Genomic DNA, 13555 nt, shown 5'->3' with positions numbered 1-13555 from the left:
TTGTGTGGTTTTCTGTCTCTGCAAATATAAACTAATCTTAAATTGTTTTACTGCTGCATTAGTTGCCTGTCTTCTGCTGAACCTGTAGACAAGTTCAGAATGTTTTGATTGAAAGTGGAAAGCAAGAATTCAAAACAGAGCTATAGTTCCCAGTGTCAAAAGTCTGTGGAAGCCCCAGAATATTGGGAATAGCTTGCAAATGAATTGGTAACTCTGATAACTGGAAGGCTAACTGGAAGCCAAATGACTCAGGATACAGTTCTCCTGGTCTCAGAGCTTGAACAAGCACCTAAAGACTTCTCTGAGCCAAAGCATCAACATTAGTAGCTGGTGATTAGGAAATTCTTGGCTAACCTTTTATGTAAAGATTATGAGATATGCCTTTTCATGCCCTCAGTAAATTAAATCTTTGTCTAATTGGATGCATCTTCACACGTGCTTTACTGCAGGGTTGACTAAAAATTTCTACAGTAAAGCATCACCATCTACACATGCACTGGTATTAGGGTGCAGTAGATTAATTAACGGTGGGGTCATTAAGTGCACTGCACTTCGTGTAGGTGGTGACAGGGACTGGCTCTGGGGCATGAGGGTGTTAAAGTGCAGGGGCTGCCTGCCACCTAGCCCCACATTTTAGCACCCTTGTGCCCCAGCCAGCCCTTCTCCGGCCTGATGCTGCCACCTGGAGCCCAGAGCTGACCCCTGGTACCCCCTACCAGCCTGGGGTTACTCCACCTTGGCTCAAAGTGCTGTGGTTCCAGGCACATGTGTATACGCTACTCCCAGAAGGTGCGAACTACGCTGGAGTTTATTGCTCCGCCTTAATTTCACATGTAGATGCACACACCAGGTGCATCCAAATGAGCACAGACACACCATATGTAGCACTGAAGATCTGTCTGTGATGCCACACATGCCAAACATGCAGGTGTTCCCTGCTCTGCAGCACGGGTGGGGTTTTGACCACGGAAGAAAACTTATCTTTTTCTTTTCTTATTTTGTCATAGACTGGTTTATACATTGTTAAAATTTACTATCAGTGCAACAGTAGAACATTCAGAACAAAATCAGGTAACTATACATCTGGCTACTTAAAACTTTTGCTTAAAAGGTGTGGATACCTTGAGCTTCCCAGAGATAGTATGGCTAGCAGCATAGATCTATGAGCCACTGGAGCTAAGACTTTTTATTAGCCAGCAGCTATCACAGGATATGTGACCTACACTGAGTTCTAGAAATCAGTTCATAAAAATATTAAGAAAATTACATATGCAAATTCCCAGCTGGGTGCACATTAGGCATATAGGCTCTTCATGTAAAAGAAAGTTCATTATCTTAGTCATACAACAATAAGTTAATTATATAAGGAAAAAAAACACTTCAGGATTGGTTCATGTTAGCAAAACTCATGATTGGTTTGTGTTAGTATAACTGATGAAAGCAAGCCAGGGTTTTAGGTAATTAGAGTAGAAGATTTATCTAGGACAAGTTGTTGAGGGGAGGCGGGGGGGGGCGTTCCATAGCAATATTTCCCAGGACTTTACAAACCATCTTCTTAATGGTGGCATACTGGGCCTTCTCCATTCTACTGTGCCAACAGTTCTAGCTGGATTTGATTTCCATTTTCATCAGGCCCTATTTATTCCACTGTCTCAGTAATCCGGTCCCAAGCCTGTTCTCTGCCTTGTTGCCTTTATGTTAAGGGAATCCTTCTCTTCCTATCTCTTTGCCTGTCTTTCTGCTTAGATTTAATCCGTGCATTTCTATGTATATATATGCCATGTGCAAGACTTCAGAGTGTCAAGGATGGGCCATCTATTCAGCTTATATCATTAGGTTCATAACAAAAGATTATTCTATGGAAGGCATCTGGGTGCCCAGCCATTTTGTTCAAGCTCCTCCTTGATAACAGTAGCTGCAAACAGGCACAAGACACACATTTATCTGCAGGGAAAGGTATTCCATAACCATGAGCCCACAGCATTAAACTGATTTCTCCCTACTTTCAAGGATTTCCCCCTAGGCTTCATCAACTACAATCCTTGTTGATAGTATTGTTATCAGAGGATTGCAGAACCAGACTGATTGCTGAGGGAGCCAGGTAAAAACCAGGATGTTAAAGAAGACCCAGTCTTAGACATGGAATGAGTGCAGCATCTGGGGTGCTGGTATAATTCAGCCTTTGTGAAACCACTGCCAGAAAAACAAGTTCAGTTCAAGGCCCCTTCAACAGGTGGATGCCTTCAACATCTAGTATCAGAGCAGGAGCAGGTTTCTCTAGAAAAGAAGCAAACAACCATAAAGTGATGATATATACTTGAACCATCCATTTAGGCCACTCACAGTACCTGACTGTAGCCAGAGTTTGCACAGGCCAGTTTGGCCCATGTGTATATATGTGTGTGTGTATTCCAACCGCATTCTGGAAAATGTGCTTCCAGCAGGATTCTCCAGGCATGTCAGGGTCATCATGGGTGAGTAGAGTAATTAGCCATGAGGTTTTTTAATCCAGATGTTAGGCAAGTTTCTTGTTTCTTGGAGAGATTTCTAATGGAATAGGGGGAGGACTTGTAACCTGAATGTGCCTGATAGGATAGAAGCGTGCTGAAAATGTGTGTTATGAGTTGCCGTCCTCTCCACCTCTTAATACATACTGCTTTGGTTGTCATGTTTCATTGTTATTAAAGAGGAGATGCCATGGACAGGAACCCATATGTAGACGGAATAAAATATAAACTGGAGGTGGGAAGAAACACTGCCCTGTTACACAAGGTGACTGCTGCATATTAATCTCTCTCTCTTTTTCTCTCTATAGGTTTTTGCTATCATTAAGCTGAAATCTAAACAGCCTAAATGGTTCTAATCGTCAGGTTAGGGAAACTCACCAGAGCATAGAAAGCATAACAACTGCATTTAATAACATTCATGCTACTCTTATAAATATTTGCATATACTACTTCAAAGTCTACTACATGGCCATTCATGTAAATCTGCTAAAGGGAAGAAAAAGAACAGGAAAAAAAGGGGGGACTCCATGTTTGGTAGCTATTGTAATACAGTATGGGCAAAGCACCAGAAAAAAAAAGAAAAAAGGAAACCCTCCAAAGTTTAATAAACACAAAAGGGAATAAAAATAAATCTTTGGAGTATTTATTACAAGCCCTTCATGGAAGGATTAGATTGAAGCTCTCAGCCTTTCCAGTGTGGGTGTATGTGTGAATTCAGCCTGTCTGGCTTCTACCAACGAGAAAAGAAAAGTTGTTTATGTTTCCTAACTAGGACTGTGTGAATAATTGAATGCTTGGTCCGGCAGCTGAACAGAGTAATTGGGGAGGGAAAAAATAAAATTTTTAAATGTTGTGTTTTTTCTCACCAAAATGAAAAACCAAAACATGTATATATCAAAAAGAGCATTCCTGTCAGCCTAAATGAAACACTTTTGGGGTTTGCATCATTCTTGCCAGTTGTATGAAAAGCAAATAAAAATCAGGGGCTAGATTAACAAAACACATCCAGGAGAGGTCTTCTTTTCTTTTCCAATACCCTTGGGTAAGGTCACTCACCCAGAAGGTGCAACATTCAGACTCGGTTCCCTCCTCAGTTTGGGAGGACTTGAGCATACCTCTTCCTCAGGAGATCTCTAATCATCAGACTAATGGGTATTATGGGGAGAGTGTAATCTACATCTTCTACTTCCTATAATTAACTAACTATTCATTGGAGCTAGGACTGAAATTTAGTTGTGTCAGCCATCAGGCTGGAGGGTATTTTTGAGATGTTCTTTTGGTCTCTCCTGTTGGAGCTGTTCCACCTCACATGAACTACTAAAAAAGTTCCTGAGCCAGTGGAGAAAAGTGAATTTATAGCATAGAACACTTACCTGGGAAGTGAGTGAGACCCTTCAGTTCCAGAATTTACTCCAATGAGTAATCATTTATATGAAATGCTACCGGGTTGACAGGAGAGATTGAGAACACCCCAAATACTAGTTCAGTAGTGAGTGCTATTTCCTGGGGAGTGGAGTACCTGGTTTCAATTCTCTTCGTTAAAAGGAGTCATTAAATGAGAGTAATCTCCTACAAGCTGGGTGTGTGCCCTAATGATTGAGCTACTGGGCAAAAGCAAGGCACTGCTCTCACCTCCTTTGCCTTGCTTTTGTGAATCAAGCCCCCCAGTTTTACCTGCCTCTGAAACTATCCTGCAGATTTGCGTCAAATTCAGGAATAATTTCAAGACAACCAAAACCACATTTTTTCAGTGAATTTACCACTGATAAGAAAAAAATATCATCCCGCTCTTGCTGTAATACCAGGATAGCATCTGATGAAGTAAGTGAGCATGGGCTCAAAAGCTTATACATCTCTTTGATTTAGCTAGTATGTGAGGTGCATCTCTACCCTGCCTTCAATATTGAATTAGTTGAATTCACCCATTTATTCTTCTCTTTCACAGAATACTTGGCCCATAAATTTTAGCAACAATATTGCTTACAGAACAAACGATCCAGATTTATTCTATCCATACAATGAATCCATTGGGCCAAAATGAGAGGGGTATCCCAGGGAACCCAAGTGAGTCTAGACAGATGCAAATCATAGGCTAAGGTGGGGGGCCAGAATTACAGAATCTTAGATTCATTTGGGGCCCAGCCCCAACTCCTTTTAAAGTCCATGAGATACTTTTTGTAGTTATAAAGCCTAAAGACTGATGCGTTTGTATTTAGGTCCTGATTCTTCTGTCTGTTCCATGTGGTGTCAGTTATAGGATGGGGGCCTCTGGCAGTAAAGAGCTGATTTTGTTCTGCTGTCCATGACTTTACACTTTTGAAATTGACTGACTGTAGAACTCCTGATGGTGGAGTGGAGTAGAGTAAATGGTGGGGAAGGAGTAAATCAGGTACGTTATCTAAGAAGTTGTAAGATACTAAAACTGTGCTTACATTTTTTTTTAAAGAGGTGAAATCTATGTAAAAAAATGTAGAGAGAAATAGAAATAGGACCAGATTCCATTCCATATGGGCATTTAAGTGGATGTAGGCACCTTAGTGTGATTCCATTCTACCCTATTTGAGTTGTGCATCTATTTTTGGAGCATGCCAACATCTTAGGCATAAGATGGAGTCACAAAAAAGTGGTGAAGACGCCCCAGCTTACTGTGGTCTCAAGCAGGTGCTGAAGTCCATTTACAAGCTTGATAGGTGAAATACAATCTGTCCGTAAAGAGAAAAAAATGCGTGTGCACAGGTATACACACATAGAGAAGAAGTGAATCCAGGAAGCCCTGTGAGATTTTTCAGATACACACATAGATTAGTGATAGACTGTAGCTGTAATAAGAAACAGAAAAGGGATAAAAAGTGTGAACAAACAGATTGTATTTGGTTAAAAATGGAAGAAGCACAAGGTGGAAATTGTTTAGAATGTAATTTTAATTCTGACACAGGGGGATGAACCAGGATCTTACATATGTCAGATAAAGTGCATGAACAGGATGTGTGTATGCAGCCAAAAGAATAGTCCTCTCATAGTTTGGCTTCTCCACAGGGAACAAAATTATAGGCTGGTACTTCAAATAAATGATAGGGGAAGACAACTTCCATCTCATCCTGGACACACCAGTCGTACATTTACATAGTATTATCCTAAATTATATTCCTCTAATGATGTGAAATTGAGCATTCTCTTCTCCTAGCAGGATAAGGTTTGGCTAAGGAACAAGTAATAGTTTTGGGATTCTCTAATTGTAGGCTGATGCATCAAATAAATGACAAGGGAGGATATCTTGCATTTCATCCTGAATGCATCAGTAATGCCATTATGTATTGCTAGGGCAAATTCTGTTCCCCTGATGATGTGAAATCTAAGGGATACACTGAGGATTCTCTTTTCCTGATAGGATGAGGTTTGGCTGAGTAACAAGTAATAGTGCTGGGGTGTTCCATAGCAGAAAAAGAAATGGCTGTTTCTACTCAAATGGGGATATAATCCTTGACACAGGCAGCTTCCTTTTACTTTTAAATGTATCAAGACTAAGTTGTTCAATATGTTTAGGGAAACTTAGCAGAAGGCAATTTCCTGGTACTTGGAGAGATTGTTCTTACTTTAGTACTTTCGTAAGATAAGAATTGTCCCGTTGTCTAAGCTTTAGAGACCAATTTCCCATTTGAATTCTGTTTTTAAGATTATAGCAAAAATTGTGCCAGCAGAATGGCAAGGATATCACCCATCTTAAGGATCATTCAGGATTTGTTCTATAGCACATTACATCTGCTAACTTGGAGTAGTCTTTTTTTATTAATGGGATCAGTAAAGACGATTGGAAAGAAAGTATTCTGCCATGTTGAATCAGGCCATATGTAGACAGAACAACAGGCATATGTACATGATACTTTAAAGCAGGCTAAATGCTTTTGCACTGCTTTAATAGTGTCGCTGTTTGCATGCCTCAGCGGCATATTGTGCATTAATTACAGCCACTAGCAAATTCGGCAGCGTAATGCACCTTAAATAACTTGGGGTGCAGCAAACTTAAACTCCTCTGAAGAGTTTTAGTTTGCTGCCCTACCAGCCACTGAGCAAAGTATGGGGCTCCATGCAGCTCAGGGGCTCTGCAGGAAGCCCTGCAGGCAGCCTGGCAGCAGCCGGGGAAGGCAGGCTCTGCCCAAGAGAAGGGGGGGGGGGGGAAAAAAGCAAAGCGGTAAGCATGATCTTTTTTTTTCCTCCCGGGAGCCTGCCTGCCTGAGCTGTGCAAGGGCCTAGTGCATGCCTGTGGGTGGGTGCTGCCTGGGGGGGGTAAGGAGGGGGGTGCCGCTGCCGTGGAGGGAAGCACCAGCCCCCCTGCCCCCATGGCCCAGGGACCGCTCTGCCTACCAGCAGCTCACCTTCCCCTCCCCAGTGCTGGAGAGGCAAGTAAGTCGGGCGTGTCCTGGACACAGGGGTTTAATTGGCCTGAAATTGAAGCGGTATTTTTAAAAACCCACTGCTTCAATTTAGGGCCCCCGTTTCATCTACCCATACCCATAGGTGCTAGTAAATATTTCAAGAAATTGTTACCTTTCATGTATAGTGAATCCAGAGTTCTAGAGTGCCTAGATTGTTTCTTTGTTATCTGAAAGTTTATCAAGGATTACTTAAAAGAGAGCATCTACTTTCACCACTTTTTTAATGAGACTTCGGGTCATTTTTCCAAAGGAAATGGGTTGTGAAAGTTATAAGAATAGAAGAAATATGTTATTTCTTGTTTTTGCTGCTTCTGTTCTTTTCTTTGATGGGTCATTACTATTACTTACAGTTGTTCTTTATTGTATTTGAACCCAGAATAAATGCATAAAATGGATGCAAAGAACAGCTACAGAGATGTTAAATGTAAAATTCAAAATGCTGACTTCTTACATATGGTTAGAGCCACAGGACTTTTCTAAAGTTCTGCCAGCTGTAAACAAGCACCCTAAAAACATTGTTATATGCAACATAGTTTTTGTCTATAGATTTTCATTGTTAATTATTTGTCTCAGTTATCTTCCATTATTCCTGGCTTTAAAATAAAACCATGGGTACTGGAGTTTCCACAGCAATAGCCAGATTGTGATTAAAAGTTTACAGAAGGAAGGTCTTTATTCAGTCAATAGCAGAGTGGATTAATGTCCCATATATCTGTATACGGCTGGAAAAGGCTGTTTATTGTGCAAGAGGCTGCCCTAGGTCTTTTAAGAAACTGTGGGATACGGACTTGGGCTATTTTTTTTTCTAGGGGCCCAGTCCTAATATACTGGGTGCTCTCTGCTTCCATTGCATAACAAGTACTAACTTGGATAAGGGCGAGAGAGAATGTTGCATTTTTAAAATGTTGCCTGGTGTTCTCTGTCAGTATGATGAAATCTACAGGGTCCACTTTGTCCATTTTTGAGTCTTTTTTCCTGTGATGATGTGTGTTTCTTCTTTGTTCCTCTTCTGTAGAGTTTTCAGTTTCAAAAATATAGAAAAAAAGACTTTCCATTAGCATTAATAAGAATTGGATAGGGCCCTCAGATTCACTTTGATTCATCTCAGAATTTGGCTTGTTTGCCCACTCTGCAACTTGAGGAACCTCTTGCCAGACATGAGGGTGTGGAGAATGTCACACATACAGAGTGTGTTCAGAGGCACTACACATGGTCTGCTATTTATGCTTGTGGCCAAAATGAGGTAGAACAGTCTAAGATGATCACAAAACCCTTGAGGATACATATTTGGAATTATGTGCAAGTACTTTGTGTGTTAAACTCAGTCAAAATTTACAGTAGGAACAGGGGCCCTTTCAAAATCTTTTTTTTCTTTTAACACTATTATTGAAAATTTCAAGTTCAGCGTATCTGAATCTTAAAATAGCTACCATGTCTGTGCCTGCCCTTCACTAGTGTAAAACAAGGGTTCAAATGAATATGTGTTACTGGTTATTTCTTGTTACTGATCATAGTATATGCAATTCTAGTTTTGTATGTACTTGTCTATTGCTTTTTCCTCTCTTATTCTTTTTTCAGTTTCATGACATTTTAAAGAGAAAACATGTTTTACAGAGCTGAATATTTTACTCTGTACTTGGGAAGGGTAGGAGTAGTATACAGGACAAATTGCTTATATTTAAAGTCTATTTTCTTGGCAAATATGATTAAGTGTATGAAAGTATGAAGGCATTTTCCAAATATCCAATTGTCATGAGTTTCTTCCAGTTTATGAGCATCCAGAATTTTCCACCATTACTTTTAAACAACAAGGTTAAAAGCATGCCCAGAATAGAGTTGGAAATGGTTTGTTAATCTCTATTAATCTGCTATTTCTATAATCAAACACATGTGTTTATTTTTCTGGTTAAATTGTTAATGATGTTAAATTGGCCATTGGAAACTGAATCATGCTACAGACATTTCCCTTACTAGTTTTTGAGACTGTCTTGCATTGTGGTATTTGAGAGAACAATGTATTTTATCATTTTAAAAGATTACACTAACTTCTTGCAGATGCCATCCCACCAAGCTATTACAGCCTTTACTACAGAATTGTAAGATTTGATGTCTCAGCGATGGAGAAAAATGCTTCCAACTTGGTGAAGGCAGAGTTTAGAGTCTTCCGTTTGCAGAATTCAAAGGCACGGGTATCTGAGCAACGAATAGAACTGTATCAGGTAAAGCTCTGGCTTTTACTCTGGATTTTTGCACCAAATCTTTATGATAACATACCATGTGCCCGATTCTCCTCTGACATATGTTGATGTGATTCCATTTACTGTGGTGGAAATACTCCTGATTTACACACATGGAAGTGAAGAGAAAATCAGGCTTCATATAATAAGATTCTTATCGATTTGTAAAACGAATTTCAAGTTTCATCATAGCAATTATACTACAGCTTTACACTTTTGTATCACCTTTCATTTTAAGACCTCAAAGTGCTTCATAAATACTAATCTATTGATTCCTGCAACAACTCTCCAAAGTAAACAAGTATTATTATTAAACACACTTAAGAAAGTGAACAAACTCAGGCAAAAAGCATTGGAGATTCACATTTTCACAAGTAGCTATTAATTTTGGATGCCCAGCATAAAAGCAACATCAGTTGAAATCGGTCAGATGTGTAATGTGTTGAGTACCTCTGAAAATGAAGCCTCAGACATCATAAAGTTGGGTTTGCAGTGTTAGAGAGAGCTTCCAAAATTTGACCATTTTTGATTTGCATATGACAGATTGTTGTTCTCAGGCCTAGTGAACAGTTAACAGGATGAAAGACAGTTTAGTGTTCCTCCAAAAAACAATCATCATTTTGTGCTTCTGCATGTAGGTAATCAGGCACCTGAAAAGGATCCTAAGGCTAAACCTATTGAATTTCCCCATTTGGCCAACTAAGCACACACAGGGTTCAAAACGTAGAGCTGGGTAGAAAGTGTCTTTGCTTCTCTGAGTACCTGCCTGGTAATTATGGCCAGCTGTAGCTCGTTATAGTAGAGCATAGCCTTGAGCAGACGTATGCCCTAGTAAGTTATAGATACCTGGGAGAAGGCAGATACTCTGGCCTTTATATACTGGTGTTGTGAAGGGTTATATTTTTTCTGAGGAACATGGAGAGCAACAGAGGGGAGGTTTCACATCAGCAATAGATCAAATCATTTCTTCACAAAGAAGCTATAGACCAAAGCTAGCTGGTCCTTTTTAGATGTGAAAATTGGGTTCCTTCTTATTGATCAAGCACTGGATTTGAACCTAATATAATGTTAGGTCTTCTGTGTGAGAGAACTTTGCAACGTTTCCCTGCAGTGCACGTAGTTGTCTTTGTGTGGCCAGCTGGTGTGGAAGTGATTTTTTTCCAATTCACTTACAAGCTTCTGGAGTTCTGTTATATATTTATGGTCAGTTTTCCCTCTGATGTCTCTTAATGTTCTTTCTACTGATTTATGTATGCATTTATCAACAAAAGTTTGCCACAGTTATTCACATAGATGTGTTAATGACTCTGGCCTATAAGATATCTGTAATAGTGGCTCTCCCTGTATGAGCACCAACATCTCAAATGTCTGCTTTTCACCACCATAAACCTTGCACATCCAACAGAGAGAACGTAGTAAAATAGGGGGAATCTGGAGGCTTCCTCAAAGGGGAAAGATCTGAGGATCCTCCACACTCATGATTTTTTTTTTTTTTGACCAGAAGTGAAAGTTGGGGCAGAGGCAGGGAGAACCTGAGGCAGTTAGAGGTAGGGCTTATGGAAACAAAAGGAACGGAAGAACTTGAGTAGAACCATGGATCTGTGAAGTGACTGACATTATAGCTAGAAGCTTCCAGCAGTGAAGAAAGCAGCAGCATGGGGGAGGTAAAATAGTGGCCAGGCATGTATTCAAATCCCTTGGTTTAATAGAGGAAGGAGGGGAGAATGCAACAAAAAAAGAAAGTTACTATTTGAAGAACAGTCTTCAGCTAGCAGCTGTCACTGTTTCTAGGACAGCATCTCATGTATGGGCAGCAAGCTTCACCCAAAAGCAGCAGGGCTGCTGGTAGGGTTGGCCTGCACATATCTTATTTCCTCCCCATGCAAGCTTAACTTCCTACCTTTCTGTGAGAGATGAATGCTGGGCTTACCTGTGCTAGCATGCCTAGAAGGAACAATGTGGCTTTATATCCAACATAAGCACTATTTTATTTTATTGTTGGCCTCCTGCTCCCACTGATTTCAGGGGTGGATGTATGGGGTTTCATTACATTTATGAGATTCTGTTCATTTTTAAAATTAGTCCCACTTCCATCAGTTTCAGGGAATGAGTTGCTTCTCCAGCCCCCTTGCTTCCTCTGTGGAGGTAACCAGAGAGAAAGGCAGGATGCCAGTTCAAGGGGATGGGGAATTTCCCTAATGCTTCTTCAAGGAGGAGATAGCTACCATTAAATACTAAGAGGTCTGTTAACTTTGCCTTTCAGTGGGTCTTATAATAGGATCAGAGAGAAAATTATCTGAGTTGTAATTGATCCAGAGGAGACAGAGGTACTTGGCATACTTTCTAATATGAAACCAGAAATAAATAGAGCATGCATGGCAAGACTGAATCCTGGTATCTGAAAGTTTAGTGTTTTTCCATCTGGAGGAAGAATTGCAGCCAAAAATATAAAGACTAAATGGACAAGGAGACTAGGAAATTAACACCTGTCACTGTCACAGTTAACAGCTTTGTATTCTAATTATGGTTTTCCCTGTACATGGGCCCCTGGTCTTTCAGAACTACTCCTTCAAAATGGAAAGGTAGAAGGCAGCAAGTTTGTTCCCTTACACTCTCTTGTAGAGTATTTATTTATTTAGCAAATGCAAATCTGTGAAGACAAGCAATAGCCTCCTTATTAACTGAGTTCAAAGTTATTAATCCACCTCTTAGTTTGTGGAGGGGACACTCCTCAGTGATGTGAAGCATTGTTTGTATCTCTCCACAAGTGCACAATCGGTTAACAGTGAGACCCCAGTGGTGAAGGTTGGCTGTGCAGGAGCCTTGGCCTGTCTTGAACCTGTTTAGCAGGGATCACTCTTGCCATGGTGGTTCAAAGCCAGCAGGTTGATGAATGGGGTTTGTCATAAGAAACTTTGTTTGTGACTTCCTGTCTTTCCCATTCCTTGATCGAGAGGGCTTCTGCAAACGTTGTGTTGTAGACAAGGCCTACTTATTTCTTCTGCAGAAGAAGAGGCATGCACTGTTTTTTGTTAAAGCCCAGAAATGGTGTTGACTCCAGTTTTAGATTAAGATGGCCCCGAATCACACTAGAAGATGAATTCCCCATGGCTCTATCCCCTGTTTGCAGTAGCACTGTTAGTGTTCTTTTTTCTTTCCCAGAGAGTGTTAATGAATGTTGTGTAGCCCTCTTTTCAACCTCAGAGCAGGATAAGGTGTCTCCCTTCTTTCAGGGTTTCTCTCTTCTCAAACCCAGATAGGCTGCCTTGGTTGCAACTCTGCCTATTTGTATTTACCCCAGTAGCTAAGGTGTAGCCATTTGAACAAGTCACCCAGGTCTGCTGCATTGTTCTCCTATAACACAACATCCTCTTGGGATGATGTTAGCAGGAACTCAAGGGAACAGGCCCTGGAGTTAACACCCTATCAAGGTGAATAAAGCACTTAGTTTCTGTCTTTCTCCAGACTCATAGAGATGCCAGTTTGCTATTTAAATCAGGAACCAGTCTTCCAGGTTTTCTTTGCAAACACATTACGTTCAAAACAGTGTTAAAATTTATTTCTTATGTAATAATATGACTCCAAGAGTTAGGCCCTTGTTACCAGTTTACAGTGCCTAGGCCTAATCCTGAATTAGATTAAGGATTGTTAGGATGAGAGCCAGTTTTCCTTCTTCCTTAGGAAATTATAGGGCCACTAAAGGTAACATGGCCTTTGCTCTATCATAAGCTTTCTGGGGGATTCTAAACAGGTGACCTGGTATCTTTCTACTGGATTTAGAGCAAGTCTACTGAAGTTCAATGACTGAGTAGTTTAACTGAGGTCAGAATCAGGTTTGTGCTCCCATCAGTCAAAGGGATGCGATAATATTTACCAGCCTCCTACTGGGGTTCTAGGGATCAGCTAGTAGATGCCCACACAGCCCCAGTAGAGCCCAATATTTGCCTAGTAGGACAGTAGGAAGCATTTCATAGATGCTAACTACAGCATTTGAGCGTTACCCATGGAAGGCTGTCAGGAGCAGGAACCAGGCATTCTTCCATTCTGGGAATCCTACTGTCTTCCCTTTCTGTCATAGATAGACCCACAGAGACTTAAACTCCATAATGTTTGTTCTTACAGAAAATGCCATTTTGTTAATGGTATTTACTGAACATCAGTGCTCTGCAAGGTAGGCAGCTAGGAAAAAAAATGAACCAGCCTGGCCACAAACAAAGAGAATGCTCCCTACCCTGCTCCTTCCCTGCCCTCTCATCTATGAACACTCATGCAATGCACATTCTCATGTACACCAAGGCTTCAGATAATATAGAGAGGATAAAGCACTTGCGGGGAGGGAGAAGGAAGAAGTTTGAATAAACAAGTTTTAGCATCTTCC

General features: G+C 40.6%; 1 protein-coding gene across 2 annotated transcripts in view; it reads left to right on the top strand.

The window, feature by feature from the left end:
* TGFB2 (transforming growth factor beta 2) overlaps positions 1 to 13555 on the top strand; it is an 82232-nt gene that overhangs the window by 46207 nt on the left and 22470 nt on the right. For both annotated transcript variants that reach the window (XM_090048801.1, XM_090048810.1), the window contains exon 2: positions 8996 to 9159. In XM_090048801.1, the coding sequence (XP_089904927.1) occupies positions 8996 to 9159 (164 nt within the window). The remainder of the gene's footprint in view (positions 1 to 8995; positions 9160 to 13555) is intronic.

Source organism: Crocodylus siamensis, chromosome 1 (genome assembly GCF_052110815.1).
Source record: "Crocodylus siamensis isolate JL-2025a chromosome 1, ASM5211081v1, whole genome shotgun sequence".
Lineage (NCBI taxonomy): Eukaryota > Metazoa > Chordata > Crocodylia > Crocodylidae > Crocodylus > Crocodylus siamensis.
The sequence above is the reverse complement of the archived record's forward strand: the minus strand, read 5'-3'. Positions and strand labels throughout refer to the sequence as shown.